Here is a 19,615-nt window from a genome sequence, read left to right on the forward strand (position 1 = left end):
GATGAAGTCTGAGAATTTGGCATGAGATTCAGATCACACACAAGAGCAGTTGTAGAAAGTTCTAAAGAAAGGAAAACCAGCAAGACAGTGAGTGAAACTAACCTATAGGTTTGCTTGGTCAGTGGGAAATGTTGGTGTTGGAGTCTAAAGCCCTGGGTTCCAATAGCAGCCCTGCTTCTTAACTGCCTTTATTACCTTGGCATATAAGGGTGAGCTGCAGGAACTATGGAACTTGTCAATAAATGTAATTTTAATAGACAAGAAGAAGTATAAAGTGGATTAATAATAAGGATGGATAGCAATGAGACCTGTGCTTTCCTTGGTATAGATGTGGAAATTTCCTCTTTCAAGGCAGGGGAAGAGCCTTTTCAGTAACCTGAGAGGGGTTAGATGATTTGCCCAGGCTCACACAGATGATGTGTCTTGGGGGCAAGATTTGAACCCAATTCTCCTGACTCTGAGGCCAACTCTCTACTATACCCTGTTGCCTTCTTGTCTATAAATAACAAAGTAAAAAGAAAGAAAAATGAACAAAAAATTCTAACTAATTGTATATATCTATAAACATATGTACTGATAACCCTGAAACAAAAAATACATATGTTTATATTGATCATAATCTAATAAGATCAAATGAACATGTTTGTTCTTATAACCTCTTTTAATTTTGTGTGTATGCATTTTGGGGACATGTGGCAGTAATACTAGTGACACTGCTTCATTTCACTGTGTGCATACTATGTTTTCTTTCCCTCTCCAGAATTATCATGTCTATCCAAAGAAAATTTTAGCTGGAAAAGCATGGACTTTTATAACATGATATTTGTTTATAAGGTGAAGTATATGTTGGAAATATGAAATTTTCCACAGAATACAGTATAATCCACCAACTTGCTCTGCTGAAGCATCGGGCTAGATTGGTGAATGTGGTGGTATTTGGGATTATCTCAGTAGAAGGGATTTTTCAAGTTGTGATGTTAAACTGAGATAATAAATCTCTGAAGTCCTCTAATGCTAAGGTGTTTTGATGATGGTTAGAAGATTTTTAAAAATCTAATTATTCATTGATTAGAATTCTTTTAATGGTCATTTGGAAGGTAAAATTAAGCAGTTTTGAAAACACAAGAACCCAAACCTTTTAAGGTATTATTTAATGAAATTTTGCTGTTTCCCTCTGAATATACTTGATGTTATTAGACTAACTGCTAATACTTCAGTGGATTCAGCATTTTACTGAATTATTATTCTCTTTCAAGTGTAAATAATATCCCATTTAAGTCTGCACATCTTATCTGGTTTTTGCACCTATTTTTCCACAAGTTCTTCTTAGCCGCTAGTGTCTTCTCCAGGTGTTATTCTTCTGTTCTTGCGCAGGCTGTATGAGAAATGCACCTTTTTCACTCATGCATGTCTTGATTGATGTCTCTTGAATTACATATAGTCAGGTCATGTTTGGTGATGCCCAGAAGCCACTTAAATTTTTACCCACAAAGTTGTACTGTTACCACAACTCTAGATTGCCAAAGGTCATGCCAATAGTCCAAATCTCTCATGAGTTCTGTCAAGCTGAAAAAACTCTGAATGCTGGCCCAGAAACAGATGGTGGCTGTAGCATGCCCCAAAGTGCCTCTTGAATTAAATGGCAGCTTGTCTGGTAGGTGATGAATTCTTTGGTGCACAACAACCTGAAGGCTACACCTGGGTTATTCCTTGAAAAATGGTTGTGAAAAAGCTCTTTTTTTCCTCTACCTACAGATGTTTGACTTTCTGTCATTTTCTGAATCACTTCCATCTTCTACTGCTCTTCCCCGCCTCCTGCCACAGGAAAAAAAAAATACCCCTGGAGTGCTTTTGAGCTTGGATTAGCAGTTCTCATTCTGTCCTTCATGTTCTATATGGAAACCCTAGCTTTTCAGGAGGGACTTTAGTAATCAGGTGACATTTGAGCCTTTGGACCTCTGCCTGAGAGTGACTGATTTACGTGGTCCAGGTGTGAAATCTTGAGATTCTCTTTTTGCGGGTTACAATAAGGCCTCATCTATGTTCTACGTTCCTTAGTGATTAATTACTGAATTGCTATACTGAGTCTAAACACATACTCTAATGTATGTTGTGTGATTGTAAATATATCAACAATGGCTAAAGTTACCTCTTGTCCAGTGTTGGGGGTTAATTGTGTTTCCTAATGAACTTCTGTTTCATGATAGACAAACACAGATTTGTGGCACCATGGCAAATTCACTGAAGTGTATGGTATATTTTTAGCTAGTGTAGCTATTTATTGGGGGAAGGGAGGAAGGTGCTGACTAGAGCCATGAGAAATCTTTCCACAAGTAGTTCACAAATGCTAAAAACATGACCACGTTTCATTTCTTGACCACTGCTTCACTAAGTGAGAGAGAATTTTTTTTATTGTAAAAGCTGCTTTTTTTCACTTTTTAATGTTTATTTATAGTTTTCAACATTCATTTCCACAAAATTTTGAGTTCCAAATTTTCTCCCCATCTCTCCCCTTTCCTCCCCCCCAAATGCCATGCATTCTGATTACCCCTTCCCCCAATCTGCCCTCCCTTCTATCACACTCCTCCCTTCTCTTATCCCCATCTTTTCTCTTGTCTTGTAGGGCAAGATAAGAGTGAGAGAGAACTTGAAATTCTGGTATTCAGGCCTACATTCAGTTCAGTTAGTTACAGGAACAACTAGACACTGCTCTTAACTCCTGAAGCCACTTTTCAAATCCAGAATAGCAGAATACAAAATGTTTTCTTGGTTAACTTTACATATGTCTCAATTGCAACGGGGATTTATCAGCTTTCATTTTTTAGATAACCTTGCAGATTCAGAGTTGAGGCTCATGAGTTGTTTGTGTTCTTCCCCTCCCCCCCCCCTTTTTTTCTACTGTCAGGGTTGTTGTGATGACTTTTCTAAACTGTAAAGCCCTAAAGCAGTAGAAAGAGTTCTTGTGTGTAGTGACTGTAGAGTGCTTTAGTGCAGTGGCATGGTGAGAGACTAAGTGTGGCAGAAATAGTGACTGGATGTTTGGGGACTTTGAATGGACTATGGAAAGCAAACTCTTCATGTGTGAAATGTAATAAAAACAAGACAGCGTATTGACAAGTCTACCAGAATGTAAATAGAATCATAAAATCTTAAAAGTTGGAAAGCTCCTTAACAATTATCCAGGCCAGTTTCTGACCCATGTAGCTTTGGTCCTGTCTTCACTTGCCTTGCCATGGCTATTCCATTGTTAAATAGCTCTAGTTTGTAGCAAGCTCTTCACATTAAACAGAAATCTACTACCCACTGGTACAAATTCTGATTTCACTGAACCTTTTAAACTGTTTGACTTGTCTCCTATGTACATGTCAACTTTCTGTGATTGTGCCAGTAGGTTACTTCCTCTGTCTGTGCCAGTATTCTTAACTCTTTTTATCCTTGGACCCTTTTGTCATTCTGGAGGAGTCTATGCAGGATTTTAGTTATGACTTTAAAGGAAGCTGAGGGAGGTCAGTAGTTGGAGGAAGGGGAGAGGGTTCCAGGCTTGGGGGACAGATGTGTACTGAACATCCAGTTTTACTATTCAGTATTGGAAGTCATCAGAGAACCAGATCAGGTATATTTGAGAGTCATTGGCATAGAGATGGTAATTAAATCCACAGGAACCATTGAGGTCATCAGGGGAAGTAGGATAGAGGGGAAAGAGAAGAGGGCCAGAACTCTGTGTGACTTCTTGAGGTTAGAGGGTATCATCTGAAGAAAGATCCAACATAGGAGACAGGGAAGGAACAGTCAGATAGATAGGAGGAAAACCAGGAGACAGTAAAAGCCAGAAGAGAGTATCAGGGAGGAGTGATCAGCAGTGTTAAAGGAAAATGTCTGGGAGGATGAGGACTGAGAAAAGGCCATTGCATTTGGTACCTAAAGATCATTAGTAACTTTGGAGAAGGCAGTTTTGATGGCATGATGAAATCAGAAGCCAGATTGTAAGGGGTTAGTAGAGGTAGAAGAGAAAGTGGAGGCACCTGTGCTACAACGCACAGAAAAGAGAAATAGGGTGATAGCAGGTGTGGAAGGGTTTTTTTTTTTCAGGCTTAGGGGAAACTTAAGGGATTTGCAGTTTTTTTAAGTTGGCAGTAAGGAGATGCTGAAGAATTGTGAATTGGTTAATGAAAGTTGTGGATTGGAATGATTAATCTTATATTAATAAAAGAATATTAATCTTATGTAAGATATAGGCTGGATTGGAATAGGGAAAGACTGTAGAGTAGAGGTTGTTTCATTCTTTGTATTTTTAACCTTCATGTAATGTCTGGAACACAGGTGAGTCTTAAAAATGCTTCTTAAGATTCATTAAATTATTTTAGGGTGAAATTACGAAATAGGGGAAACATTTCTCTACTTGATTTCAATTCCACAAACATTGTGCTACCCCCAGGCTACAGTGATAGTTGTCACTATGCATGTTGCCTCGACTTTTGATACTCAACACTTTCTCAGCCCCCTCAGTTGTCTCTGCTCTCTGATTGGAGGGATGGAGAGCAATTAACTCCTGTCAAAGTCTTCCTTTTATAGTAGAGGGCTCTGAACTTTCCAGGTATCTCTTCATTTTCCATCAACGATTGTGCTTAGTTTTGACTCCAGTATCTTTTGTGTATTGTCTCCCCCTCCTATAGGATTGTAAGCCCCTTAAGGGCAGAGACTGCTCACTTCTTTGTATCCCCAGCACTTAGCACAGTGCCTGGCACACAGTTGGCACTTAATAAGTTTTTACTGAATTGAAATGGAAGTATTAATAATAATTTAGTAGCTAATTCCTAAAAATAACAATAAATGAATCGGAGATTGAGGGTAAAGTGTTAGTTTTGTCTCCCAAGGTGAATGGGATGCATAGGTAGTACTCTTCATAATCTCAGGGAAGCTGAGGTAGCCATTTGCATTGACATTATCTGTGAGAAAGCAAATGCTTGAATGCACAATTAAGATTGGAAGCAAAATGTTCCATATGTCCTTAAAATTTTATCCCAGATGCCTAGTTTGGCATACCTCCAAACTAAGTTAAAGGTACTTTTTTAGTGAGTTAAAAAAAAAAAGATAATGCTTCTCATCTAGTGCATAGGAGTTGTTTTAGAAAGATTTTAATTCATGAAAGAATGACTACTGAAATTTTGCATTGCTTTTATACTTTTTGTTTTTCATTTATAGTTTGCAGTATTGATGTGGATCTTTACCTACGTTGGTGCCTTGTTCAATGGCCTGACACTACTGATATTGGGTAAGTCTATAAAATTATTTGGGGAAATAATTATAATTATTAAATACCGGAGAAAAGGAAAACACTGGTGTAGGGAATTCAGATGTTTAAGTAATGGATTTATTTCTTTTAAAGTTATGATTAAGCTGCTAGTCCTTCAAATCACTGTCAGCTTTGATTTTTTTCATTTATAAAGGTACACTTAGCATTAGTGGACCAACTTGACCATAAAAAAGTGCCTTTACCTGACACACTCCATAATTTTCCCTTCTTCCCTTAATTAACCCCACCACAAAAGCAAATGTCCTCTGACTAAACAATAATTCCCTCTCAGCAGAGGTCCTTGCTTCAGATTTTATAGAGCAAATAGAGGTCATATGATCCCGTGTTATTTTCTTCCTTTACTCCAGTCTCTGATGAAGAGTTGTTCTCCATTGTCCTCTGTTAGCTAGATCTTGTACTCTTTCATCCCCTTTCAATCTCTCCATTGCTAGAGAGAGCTCCTTCCCTAATCCTTAGCTCCATGCCCAGGTCTCTCTCATCCTCAAAAACAAAACAAATTCGATCCTACCATCCCCTGAAGCTGATATGCTAAATTTCCCCAGCCCAGGCTTTCACAGTCACATTCCTGAAAAAAGCTGTCTGTTTTTGTCTCCACTTCTCTCACTTTTCAACCCTGTGCAGTTTGCCTCCTAACTTTATCGTTCAGTTTAAATTGCTATATTTGTAAAGTGCTTTGCAACTTCAGATGTTCTGTAAATGCTTGCTATTGTTATTATTTCTAAAGTTAGCAGTTACCTCTGTCACATACACACAAAGGCCTTTTCTCAAGTTCTCATCTTTCTTTCCTGTTTAGCCTTGCCTGCTGATCTTGGGCAGATTCATCACCCATGACTTTAGGGGGAGTTATGCAAGTCTGTCCTGGGCCCCCTGTTTTCTTTTCTGTCATGTCTTGTCTTCCTTATCCAGGAGGCTTCCAGGCCTGTGCATCCAGCTCTCATGTCTCTTGTGACCAGTAGTCCCACAAGACCCACTGCTCTGCTGGATGTCTTAGGAGGCGGGGGGATGGAGGAAGGGGATGTCTGTATCAAGTACTCGTATTCAGAGAATCACTGTCGAGTTATATTCAGACTTGTCACTTTGAAAATTTTTGTGATTCAGCTGTCACAGAGTATTCCAGATATGAGTTTAAAATTCTGTTTCTCCATTACAGCTCTGATTTCACTCTTCAGTGTTCCTGTTATTTATGAAAGGCATCAGGTGAGTTTAAAGTAGAGGGCTTAAGAGAATAATCTCATATGGTGTGGGGTTTATGATAAGTTGTAGAAAGCCTTAATGAAACTATTTTCTAGGCATCTAGAGTTGTAGGACATTCACTTATCTTTAAGTTAACAGTGCCAATTATATCTGTCAACCATTTTACCTTGTGTTTGCAGACCCAGATTGATCATTATCTAGGACTTGTGAATAAGAACGTTAAAGATGCCATGGCTAAGTAAGTATTCCAGTCTTCTTTTCATAAAAAGACACTTTTGACTTAAAGTTGTAACAAAAATGTCCATACTGAGTACAAAAGGATGGTTTTTAGCAACAGCTTATTCCCAATTATTTGCTGCCAATACTGCTAAAATGAAATTTTTCTCTTATTTAGATCTTTCTTTTATATTTATGGCCATTGTGTTTGTAAATCCAATTTATAAGAAGAGAGTAGCTAAAAAAAGCTTATGTTTTGGCAGCTTAAACCTATCATTGTTGCAATGTATTTCTCACGATTTTATTTCAGAAAGAAAGACGACAATGGTCTTTTAAACTCTTGTCTTTAGAATTTTACTAATTTTTTTCCTTTTCACTTGTAGAATCCAAGCAAAAATCCCTGGATTGAAATGCAAAGCTGAGTAAAATCAGCAGCAAACACCACTAGGAATTCATCATTCAGGGGGAAATTTTCATTTGGATTCCATGGGGAGGGTCGGGGGAGAATGGAGCCTTGACATTGCAGAGCAGTCTCACAGATCTTTATTTTTTAGCACCGCAGTGTTTGAGGAAAAATACTTGTTTTGACTGCCATGTGTTTTGTCATCTTAAGTATCATAAGCTGCTATGTCTGGACTTCAGCTGTAATCATATTTGTTTATCCTTTGTGAGGGACTGGCTCTCACACAGCGATCTGAGAAAGCTGTACATTGTGCTTCTTTGGAGGTAGTCTTGCTGTGTTTCAAGAAGGTGTATAGCAGGTGGAACTGACAGGAGAACCCTTTCACAGTTTGTGCCCTGTGTATGGTCTGTGTAGAATGATGCAGATTTTCTAAAATGAAATGTTTAGAAGAGATCATACCACTAAAGCAAGAAGGAGAAAGCTTGCCTTCTTGGTATGAATCTAGCTGTTATTGTGATTTTACTGTTTTATTAATTGCCAATATATATAAATATATATAGTGTTTCACAAAGCTTAGACCTTTCAGCTGCCCCACAGTGCTTGATATTTCAGAGTTGATGGTTCTATGAGTAGCTCTAAATCACATAAGCTAGAAGAAGAAACTATATTTCTAGGAACACTACCATCCATTTTCAACATAAAACACAATTCCATGCCCATTGAAAGTCCACAACATACACTTCATTGCTCAAACCTATTGTAGTTGATTTCATCACACACTTGGGATCTATGAACTGAATCTAATGCTGAAAAAAAAAGTTGTTTGGAAATATCAAACATTGTTATGCAAGAAATTACAAATTAAGATTTATTCAATTGCGGTTTAAGCTGTACCTGAACTAAGTCTGTGGAATGCATTGTGAAATGTAAAACCAACCAAGTATCAATAAAGCTTAGAGACTTAAAATATTTTTGGTGTCTTGTTACCAATTATTCAGCAGTTGTTTTTGCTTATTTTTGTTTTTAAATAGCACCTTAAACTGAGGTCCAGTTGTCTACAAATTTGGGGATTCTTTCTACTGTTTGCTTCAGTGATTGGATGGGAATGTTCCCTTCCTAGCTTCCATTAAAGCTCACAGTCCAGCTCCTAGAAGAGCAGTGTCCATTATGTTTTTAGATGTACCACAGAGGCCAGACAACATGATAGAAAAACCAGTACAGGAGATGGGCTTAGGAGGAATGGGAGTGGGAATCTTGCCTCTGATAATAGCTGTGTGGTTTATGCGTGAGTGGTCAGTTGGTACACCTGAGCCTGATATCTCCTCTGTAGAATGAGAAGGATAATGCCCCAAGCCCTTACTTCATGGGGTCAGATGAGAATGTGGGGAAAGTGCTTTGTCTCCAGCTTTTGCACTACATACAGGTTGCCTGTTAAATTTAAAATGAGTCTATCAAGTTGTTGACAGTAAAAGTCAACATTGAAAATGTGTATGTAATCAAATTTATTTGACACATAACAAAAATGGTTTCAAATTGTGTTTTTTAAACACTAAACAATTGAAAAATAAATTCATGCGCCAGTATTTTAATTTACAGGATACAGTGCAGGATTTATACATAAAATCATACCATATAAATGCTTACAAATGATATTTTAAGTGTTTTCCTGACACACACAGACACTATTGCTCTTATAGTTTTCACATACCACCATTGATCAGTTCATTGTATTTTCACGTTTATTTCTATTTAAGGTACAATCAATATGAAAGGCCAACAGTAGTACAACATAGGCAAATGTGGTGATCACCCAGCATCGCCAGTTAAAATGGTTACATTATTAATATGGGGGTGGGGGAGATTAAACTAGTGAAGACTGCATAGGGACTCATTGTGGATCTGACAAACTAATTGTATATTAACATAAGGCATTAATAAATTTGGCATAGAAAAATAGCTTAATGAATGATGTATATCATTGAGAATGCTGAAGCACTTGTGATGTTAGAATCTTTATTCCTTAATTGAAGATATTTCATTTTGCTTTTTTGTCTCAACATGATAAAATAGCCAATAGCTCTTAAATTTCAGTAGTTTAGTTCAGTAAATGTATAAGGAATAGCTAGTGCATACGTCAGTACTGCCAGTCAATACGGTGTACTTATGCCTTCCTTCCCTCTTCATTCTTTGCCCTACCCTGTACTCAACAAGCATTTAGTAAGTGCCTTCTTTATGCAAGGCACTAGGTTAGGGCCCAGTGGTCCATTACTGACCATGGTTTATTTTTACCAGTAATGGATTACAATATAATCTTAGATGGTGTGGTTTGGGAAAGTGTTAAACAAAACTCATTTTATAAACCTGATAGGCAACTTTTAAGTTTTTTTTTTTAATTACCAAGACTTAAGTTGTATCAAGTACCTCAGGGGCTTAGAAATTTGTCACACAGGAGTTTTTGTTCTGGCCTCTTCCTGAAGCAAGATAATGGACCAAAAACCAACAACCCTAGCTGAAGGCTGCCTGCCAATTTTGAGAGGTGAGGAGTGAGAAGGGAAGGAGTGGGAATATGGGGAAGACTGAGATTGTTTGACCTTAGCTGTTATCACTCAGGAAATTGAGGCAGCAAAGATTTTAATTGACACTTAGCTATTTACCATCAAGCATAGACTGGAACATAAAACAAGTGAGTTTGGAGTCCATCGTGTGCCTCTGAAGCAGCCTTTTTCATTTTTAGAATTTTTGAAAAGTGTGATTTAGGATCCAGCCTATTTAGCGGACTAAGCTTAATGAAAATCTCAGTCATTCACCATCCACTCCACCCCTTCTGCACTAAAATAACAGTAGCTCACCTGGTTCCATTTTTTCCAAAGCAGACGGACTCATGTCATCCCATTACAAATTTTGTTTAAAAAAAAAGCAGGACAGGAATGAGAAACTACATATCTGCTAAGGGTGTTTGGTTAGCCCTCAGTTTTAAAGTTATAGCACCATATGTAGAAAGCAGGTATTTGTGGGAGGTGAGAGTAGCCCACATGACTCAAAACTTTCAAAGGCACTTTATGGATATAAAACTTTGCAAATAAAACATTAAAAAATTAACCTTTTTAACTTTTTTTGTACATGGCTCATTTGGTTTTTGAAAGTGTTTAGCTTTAGTGGAAAACTGTACTTTCAGCATTCTTTTTATCCCAGTGCATATAACTTAGAATTAATCTTGTTCAAGATAGTGATTTTGAAAAGGTGAACATTGCCTAAAAATGTGTGAAAACAGGACATAAAACATACTTTTAAGAAGTGACAACGTAAAGTAAAGCTATGTAATTGTTAGGGCAACTGAGGCTTAAAATTTTGTCAGTGGGCTACGTTATCAGATAAGATTTTAAGTGTGTGTGTGTGGTGGTTTGTATTCTTTAGGATTAGGGGCCACCAAAGTGGTTTTCCTTCTCCATGGGATTTATCAGTTTTGCAAATTCCAGGTTGTTAGAGTGATTCCTTAAAACACCACAATTGTGACTGCATCCTCTTACATCAATCATTTCCAAGCACCTGAAAAGGTAAAGAGGCACCTGGCCACAGCCTCTGAAGTGCAGCAATAATGTAATAACATTTCTTCAGGTTTTATGGTTTTTGTTCTTTGTTTTACAAACATCTCCACACGAATATACTAAAAAAAGAAAAAAAAAAGACAAATTAATTTATATTGGCAATTTTTCAACTGCCTAAGAGTCTATTGGGCAGCCAAAATGCAAATTTGCTTTGTTAGCTTTTCTTTTGTGTAGGTGGGGGACTGTTAGGAAAGAGGGTTTTTTTCTAACATCATTTGGGTGTGAGAGCAGTGCCTTCCGTCATGCCTTACAAGAGTTTGAATATCAAGGCACTTATTTCATTCCCTCAAGGCTTATAGCCCACTGTGGGCCTAACAGAAACCACCTTGTTTTTCCCTGTGAGGGTAAACTACTTACATCTACTTTTCCTCATTACTCAGGCATCCAGAAATTATTTAGCTGCCATGACATCCCATGTTACATAAGCTTGTACATCCCATGATATGTAAGATGGTTGGTTACTAGTATTGAGTCATTTTTAAAGGTTTGCTGAGTGCTGAGCACTGACCAAAGATGGAAGAGATAGAGAGCCTATGACCCTTCAGGCTGAGAAGTGATCTGGCCTCTCGGTAGTATTACAATTTTTAAGTAGGTTGGGGAGAGGAAGTGATGCCCCCCCCCCCCCCCCAAAAAAAAAACAAAAAACCTTGAAACAACTAAAATCCAAATGGCCTATCCTCCCTCATCAGTCCATGCGACTTGAAATATGCTCATGTTGTAGTGAGGTACATCATCACTGTAGGTCTCTTTCAAATACAAGTGAAGTGGATTAAGCTAGTCTTTAGTAACATGGGCATTCATTGGATGAACTTCAAGGGTCCCCCACTAAACAGGAAATTTCACTGAGTGCCAAACATAGAGGATATAAGAAAAAGGTCAAAGGGTTTACTATGGTTCTGGGACTAGGTTGAAAATTTTCCAAAGTATGGGTGCTCTGGGGATACATAGGGATCCTAATATCCTGCTGTTATGCCATACAACAAGCAGTCAAGAGGATGTGTTTAAGCTCATTCTAAATACCTTGACTATAATTTCGTGAACTATCTTAATTTAAACTGATGAACAATGCATATGCTTAGACGTCTGGATCCAAGGCCATTTACCCTCCTGTTTATCTATAAAGTTACATCCTAGATGCTATCAGCCCATGGAAGTCAACTAACCGTTTTAGATGAGCTAGAGTCAACTTGAAGGTACGGGGCTGATAACTGCATTCATTTGGTCACATGACCAGTGTTAACCAGTCACATGGCCCTTGGGGTACCCAATATTCCAAGGTTACTTTGAAGCTGTCCAAAGCTCTTAGAACTGGATTGGGACCTTGGACTTAGGTGCTACCATTCTCCATAAAAACTCAAAAGTCATCTACTGGCCTAGTTAATGAGCTCAGGCCTGGTGAGACTCAGGAGGCAGTCAGAGACCTGGTAGAAACAATCTCAAGAGTGGACCTAGGGGACAGAAGAACACCTTTATGAAGCCTGCATTATAGGTTACCTGCAGTCATCTCCTCCAGTACTGATCACGTACTTGTCATCATGAGAGAATCGGATATTAGTCACATGAGCCGAATGACCAAAGTAACGCTTGTGTTTGGCCTGTAAGTGAAAGTTAACACCAAGGAAATTGGATAAGGGTGTTGGGAGTATCCCTATCCCTCCCAGCAGTCACAAATACCTCAAAGCCGACTTCTAGGATCTCCCCAATTTTATGCCAATTTCCTCATTTACCCATAATACCACTTGGTCTGGTGACTTCTTCCTGTCTTTTTCTCTCTTGCTCTTCTCCAAGCCTTCTGTCTTCTTTTCCACTTTATTTCCCATATGTTTTACTTAGTTGACCTCTCCATACAAATAAAATTCATACCCTTTATCCCAGAAAGTGTACTTTCTATGATTATAGGGATATAAAGAGCTTCTAAGGCACAACTGAGCAAAAGCTATTTTTGTTGCCTCCAGCATCTTACAAAGCATCCTCTAAATTTAGTTATTGTCTCATCTCTTGGCTATAGGGGGATGGACCAGATTACTCAATGCTGTATATTCATTGTAAGGAGCTGCATATTGTACCCTAAAAACTGGCTTAAAATTAGACCCCTGATGGGCCTTTCATTCTTTACCCCTTAACTCCCGCTCTGCTCCTGAACATCTACTCCCATTCCTATGCATACCATGACTTGTGTACCAAAGGTACTAAGTAGTTAAAAACCCAGAATTAGCCAACTAGCTAATAGGCCTATAAGCACCAGAGAATTTGGGAAAAATACCCAGCACAGGCAGCTACATTCCAATGAAAACTCACAAATTTTTCTGTGCATGGAAAATCAAAAAGTTTCACCAGGCCAAAGTCATCACCAGTGGCAACATTCAGGCCAGCATGGGTCACACAGGCACAGTTGACATCAGCTTTGTCTGCATTTCGGGGCCAGATCCCAATGACTTCATCTCCTAGAATGCTATTCCAACCAGAAAATAGCATGAAATGGGAATAGGGATTGAAAAGGCACATGAGTGAATTTCCTGAAGTCCCTTAGGGATAACAAAGCCAGAGTAAGAGGAGAGCATCTTTTTATCACAAAACCCATTTTCCTTGTTCTTATTTTATAATTCTAGTCTGTAAACTTCTGAGGACAAACCAAAGGGCTCTGAAATTCTCAGTTCAGTTTTACCCACACAGTCAAGTTGACTAACAACCTCTTATTTTCCTTTTCCCTCTCAATTTTTGCTAATGCAGCAGTCTAGGAAGCAATGCTTTCCTCTTCTCTCTTTTCCGTTAACTAATATACTCGGTCCCTGCACAGTACACTCACTTCTGAGTATTTTCCTATATTGTTTCCCCACTTGATATGTTGAAGTCCTAGAACTAGCACTCCACCTCTACCCCCTACTGCCTATATAGGCTGTTATTCATCTTTTTTTCAGTTGTTTCTGACTCTTCATGACCCCATTCAGGGTTATCTTGGCAGAAATACTGGAGTAGTTTGCCATTTCCTTCTCCAGCTCATTTTACAGATGAGGAAACTGAGGCAAACGGTTATGTGACTTGCCTTGCGTCACACTGCTGGTAAGTATCTGAGGCCAAATTTGAACTCAGGAAAACAAGTCTTCCTGACTCCAGCTCCATCACTCTATCCAATGTATCCCCATGTAGGGGCAATGTGCTGGACCCCTAAAATTAGATCTTAAAAGAAAAATGTAGAAAAATACTGAAAAGTAACATTTATTGTAGATCATACCCAGATTTTATATCCAGGTTGTGAAGAAAATTCAGCCTATATTTGATTCAACATGGTAATTCTGGCAGCTAGGGACATTTAGTGGACCGTAAGGCTCAAGTCCTTGGGTCTGAATCTGTTGGGGAAAGTTATTTCTCCTGTACTCATTAAAGAGAATGGATTTCCTGTAAGAGTGGATTTCAAAAGAGCAAATTCTCATTTCAAAACTTTGGGCAAGTTCAGACTTAGGAGCCTAACTGATCCTGAGATAAGGAGAATACACTGTGATATTTTCCTTGGAGGATTTACTTTGAATTACCTTGTCCAGGTGGCCCAGGTGATATTCTCGACAACTGTGGCATCAGTCACCTGCTTCCCCAGTGGAACTTCGTGGACCTGACGCTTGTAAGACCCTGTTGAAACCTGCAAATGAATAGGAACCCACAGTGATCAACTTTTTTCTTGTCTGACACAATTTTGCACTGCTAGTGCATTTTCCCCGAAACACCTACCTAGCCTCAGCTCATTGAGGTCATCCAAGAGCTCTGTTCTTTATCCCAGGCTAAGTTGGAGCTAAGAGCTATGAGCTAACCCAGAGAGCTAAAGTGTCTGTCACTACATTCATCCTCTCAGAGGTGATAATAGCTGTCATCCACTTTACTGTGTTAATCAGTGTAATTCTAACAACCACCATAGCACTAGCTGGCGTTTATATATATTGCTTTAAGATTTGCAAAGCTCTTTACAAATATCCCATTTGATCCTCACAACCATCGTTGGAGGTTGGTGCTGTTGTCCTCAGAAGACTGAGTCAGAAAAAGGTTAAGGAACTTGCCCAAGGTCACACAACTACTAAGTATCTAAGGCAGGATTTGAACGCAAGATTTCCTGACTCCACTTCTAACACTCTATCCGTTGTGCCACCTAAGCTAGGGGCAGCTAGGTGGTGCAGTGGACAGAGTACAAATGCAGGAGTCAGGAGGGCCTGAGTTCAAATCTCACCTCAGACACTTGATACTCACTAGCTGTGTGACTTTGGGCAAGTCACTTAACCCCAACTGCCTCATCCTGGGTCGTCTCCAGTCATCCTCCTGAATATCTGGTCACTGAATTCAGATGGCCCTGGAGGAGAAGTGAGGCTGGTGACCTGCACAGCCCTCCCTCACTCAAAACAAAGGCAAGTGCAAGTCATGTCATCATTTCTCTGATGTCATGGTCTTCTTCGGCAGCAAAGGATGAGCACACATCAGGTAAGCTAAAGAAGGAGTTCCTAACTTAGGAAATATGAGCTCATTTTAAAAATATTTTGATAACTATTTCAATATGTAATTAGTTTCCTTTGTAATCCCATGTATTTGTTTTATGCATTTAAAAACATTATTCTAAGGAATCCCATGGGTTTCACCAGACTGCCCAAAGGGTGCATGACTCTAAAAGGGTTAATAACCCAACTCTAGACAGTGACTGCTTTCTTCAGTAAGTATTTATTGAGCACCTACTATATGGAAGACTCTGTGCTTGCACAGTGGTGAAAGCAGATGTCTCCAAGCAAAAGAGTTGTTTTCTCATGGAGGATATGTGACCTGAATTATCCAGGAGGTATTCTGTGCAGGAGAAAATTTGATTTTCAGGTTTTTTGCTTTCTTTCTATTTTAAGTACTCTGGGACTCTTTAGGGAAAATCTGAACATTTTTGCCATTGTTGTGGACACATCAAAAGACATCATTCTTTCCCCTTTTGCAATGGAAGCTTCAAAACCAGGCCATTGGGGGACCCCCACTATTTGCTGAAGGTGTAGAAGATCCAGATGCATCCTTTTCCCAGCTCTTCATCTGCTTCCTCCAGGAACACTACTAATATGTTTTCACAGTAGAGAAAGCTCCTTCTTTATGTGCCTAACTCTTTCAAATTCAGTCTCAAAGAAGGATGAGGCCAAATTCACAGGAATCTTAAAGCAAATGCCACTCTTGGAATTGATTAGTTTGAAACTGCAAGATTCTTATCAGCTCCTTTTTGGCAGTCTATAAATGAACAGGAGGATTTAGGAGAGATAAAGGAAAGGAAAAATTTCAGATGCCAGAAGTTCTTGGTCTCTGCTTTTCATAGACAGGGACTAATAAAACTTAATTTCTCACTTTCTATAATTATAGTAGATGAAAACCTATTCCACTAAAAGGATTCAGGCTATCCCAAGGAAAATCCTTTAGCTTCCTTCATCTAATCCTGAAATAATTCCTCTACCCTCAAGCCTATCCCTTACTGTTGGACCCTTGTTCCATGTGGTTATCCCTTCTTTCCCAGTCCTATTAAAAAAACAAAAAACAAAAAAACTAACAGCCTTCCTGTAACCTTTCTATTCCATTTGACCACTCTCCCATCTCTCTCTTATTCACTGCTAAATTTCTTGAAAAAGTTGTCTATTCCTGATACCTCCATTTTCTTACTGCCCACTTTTTCTTTAACTTCTTACAACTTGCCTTCTGCAATCATCACTTTCCTAAAGGTCACCAGTGTCATCATTGTAAAATGCAATGACTCATTCCTGGTCCTCATTCTCATTGACTTCTGATACTATTAACTGCCTCCCTCTTAGATACATTTTCCCTCCTTGTATTCAGATATCCACACTCTAATTCCTCCTTTTTTGTCTTTGTCTCTAGCTCATCGTTTTCTTCTCAAAAATCATTACAGAGTGTGTCCTCGGCTTTCTCTTCTCTCTGAATTCTATTTCTTGACAATCTCATTCACTCCCACAGTTTTAACTATCATCTCTCTACAGCCAGCTCCTAAATCTATCCCTCTTCTAAGTGCCAGACAGGCATCTCCAACTATCTGTTACTTAGTCTTCTATCTGCTATCTGCGAGTCATTTCCATGTGTCCATCCTATTGGTACCTTAAGCTAAATATTAAAAACTGAGTTCATTATGTTTCTCCCCAAACTACTTCTCTGTATGACTTTATAACTTCTATCCCTATTGCTACATCACCTTGGCTCACCTCGGCCATGGAACTGCTGAAGAGAGATTACTAAATCAACACTGTCACAAGAGACTGTGAAGAACCACCAGTATTTGAGTCTTGCAGGGTAATTGAAGGAGGAGGAAAGGTAGATCTTTCTATTGGTAGTAATATCAGTTGTTGTTCATCTTTTTTTAGTTGTATCTGACTCTTCATGAAAGTATGTTTCATTGTTCTCATAAGCCAAGAAGGATCATTTATAATTACTGAAAAATTAGCAGTCTGTCCTCTAATAATGTCTTAAATACATCTGTATCACCATGTATTTCTCAAATGCACACAGACACCATCATGATAAATAAATACTTGTTTGGTTGTGTTCAATTCAAGACCCTTTGGGAGTTTTCTTGACAGAGATACTGAGTAGTTTGCCATTTCCTTCTTCAGTTCATTGTACAGGTAAGGAAACCGAGGTAAACAGGATTAAGTGACTTGCTCAGGGTCACACAGAATCTTATTGCAGAACCTTACAACAGTTTCAGTTCTTTTTAGAGAACAAATCACTTCATCTCTCCCCTCCGTGCATTAGCACAAGCTGTCAGAAGTGCCAAGAATGCAAATGTTCTAATTTTTGAGAAAGCAGAAAAGAATGAAGTCAGCAGACTATAGACCACATTATTGCTTAACTTAGATTTCTTCCAATATTCTAGAACTAAAGGGTAGTCATTAATAGTTCAGTGTCAACTTGGAAAGAATACATTCGAGTTTCCCAGGCATCTGTGCCTAGCCCTATACCACTTCAGTAATTGGCATATAACTGCCAGATGATATGCTAATCAAATTTGCAGATTGCTCGAAGCTGGGAGAGAGGGCTAACCCACTGGATGATAGAGTCAGAATCCCAAAAGACCTTGACAGGTAGAACATTTCATATTCAATCAATTGCCAAGTCTTGTTGATTCTACTTGCACGACATCTTTTACATCTACCCCTTCTTAGTCACACAAACACTGCCATCCTGGTTCAGGTCCAGATTACCTCTCTCCTGGGGTATGGCCATACTCTCCTATTTGGTTTTCCTGCCTCAAATCTCACCCCTCTCCATTCCATCCTCCCCACAACCACCAAAATGACTTTCATAAGGCAAAGGTCTGGCTATGTCACTCCCCTTCAAGGACTCTATTAGCTTCAGAATAAAAAATAAACTCCTCTGACGTTTATTCACTATTATTATTCACTATTTGGCTCCACTCTAACTTCCTAGGCTTATTATACATTTTCCCCTTACTTATTCTACAGTTTAGTCAAATTGGACTTCTTGCAGTTCTGTATTTTTTGTACATACTTAAATATGTATATCTGCTGCCTCCTCTTTTAGAATATAAACTTCTGAAGGATAGAAATCCTTTCATTTTTACCTTTGTATTCCTAAGGCCTAACTAGACCCTGGCACATAATACTCATTAATAAAAGCTTAATAGGATATTTAAGAAGATAACATGTGATAGGGATAAATGCAAAATCATACAGTTGGGTTAAAAACATTAACTTCTCAAGTACAAAATGGGTGAGGAATCGATAGAATTCATCCGAAAAATATCTAGTGACTTAAGTAGATTTCAAGCTTGATGTGGCTCCTCCAAAAGCCAATGCAAATGCAGTCCTAATGGGTTGCCTAGGCACCAGATCACAGAGAGTTTGGAGGCCCTTCCCAAAAAAATGGAGAATTGTTGAACTAGGCTAGAGTATTCATAGACACCTAGGAAAACAAAATTTTGGAGTTCTAGTAAACTAAAGCAAAGGACTTCCACCTAAGTTTAGGGGTATCAGGCAGGGAAGTCAGAGAGGCATGTGGATAAATTTGCAGACTAGAGCACAAGAAAAGAAGAATGATGTATGGAAGGAGCAAATTAGAGCTCAGGCAAGGTTGAATTGATGCTTGTGGCAAATGGTGATATTAAAGTCCAATCAACAACCTTCTTCCTCAAGTTTTTCACAGCGCACAATGCTGAGAAAAATTCACATTTAAAGTTATATATAAAAATATTTCTTCAGCAACAATCACCCCCACCCCATGTCTGCCAGGTCACCTATGAGGTGAGCATAGCAGGGGAGAAAAGAGGTGCTGAGAACCCCAGCACAGTCTTTTATACATCATTTAAATATTAACTAACACAATAAATCACATGATTATAGTGATTTTTGCCTAAATCTATAATTCTGAGGTTTAAGAATGAGAGAAGGGAAGTAAGTTCATAGGAGAAAAGATTTTCCTGGTTTTATTCAGACAGGGGCCAAGCCTATTAGAGGAATAATCATTACAATAATTTTAGTAATTTATTGAAAATATTTCAGAGCATACTCATTATATTGCCTCTGTAGCCAGAGAAACAGGCAGTTAGGTGGTGCAGACAGAGCACTAGGCTTGTGATCAGGAAGACATATCTTCCTGAGTTCAAATCTGGCCTCAGACACTATAGCTATGTGACCCTAGGTAAGTCACTTAACCCTGTTCCGGAAGTTGCAAACCACTCTAGTGTCATTGCCAAGAAAACCCCAAAATGGGGTTTTGGAGAGTAGGATATGACTGAAAAAATGGAATGACCATCCAGAGAGATAACTAATAAAAAGACAATCCAGTAGTAGGGAAGGGTGGGTATTGGCAGAGTGGTCCCAGAGTATACCTGAAAGATATTATGATCATATGCCCACA

The 19,615-nt window shown here is 38.7% G+C and overlaps 2 protein-coding genes across 6 annotated transcripts in view; one reads left to right on the forward strand and one right to left on the reverse strand.

Moving 5' to 3' along the window:
* The window catches only part of RTN4 (reticulon 4), a 144,777-nt gene extending 136,681 nt beyond the window's left edge, over nt 1–8,096 (forward strand). For all 5 annotated transcript variants that reach the window (XM_072635550.1, XM_072635549.1, XM_072635551.1 and 2 more), the window contains 4 exons: nt 5,203–5,272; nt 6,465–6,511; nt 6,688–6,746; nt 7,108–8,096. In XM_072635550.1, the coding sequence (XP_072491651.1) occupies nt 5,203–5,272; nt 6,465–6,511; nt 6,688–6,746; nt 7,108–7,150 (219 nt within the window). In that variant the 3' untranslated portion in view covers nt 7,151–8,096. The remainder of the gene's footprint in view (nt 1–5,202; nt 5,273–6,464; nt 6,512–6,687; nt 6,747–7,107) is intronic.
* Nucleotides 8,097–8,848: 752 nt separating this feature from the next.
* EML6 (EMAP like 6) overlaps nt 8,849–19,615 on the reverse strand; it is a 298,693-nt gene continuing 287,926 nt past the window's right edge. The window contains exons 38-41 of the mRNA XM_072635548.1: nt 14,263–14,366; nt 13,031–13,184; nt 12,227–12,327; nt 8,849–10,791 (exon numbers count right to left, since the gene is read on the reverse strand). Coding sequence (XP_072491649.1) covers nt 10,767–10,791; nt 12,227–12,327; nt 13,031–13,184; nt 14,263–14,366 — 384 coding nt within the window. The 3' untranslated portion in view covers nt 8,849–10,766. The remainder of the gene's footprint in view (nt 10,792–12,226; nt 12,328–13,030; nt 13,185–14,262; nt 14,367–19,615) is intronic.

This window comes from Notamacropus eugenii, chromosome 1 (assembly GCF_028372415.1).
Source record: "Notamacropus eugenii isolate mMacEug1 chromosome 1, mMacEug1.pri_v2, whole genome shotgun sequence".
In the NCBI taxonomy this organism is placed as follows: Eukaryota; Metazoa; Chordata; class Mammalia; order Diprotodontia; family Macropodidae; genus Notamacropus; species Notamacropus eugenii.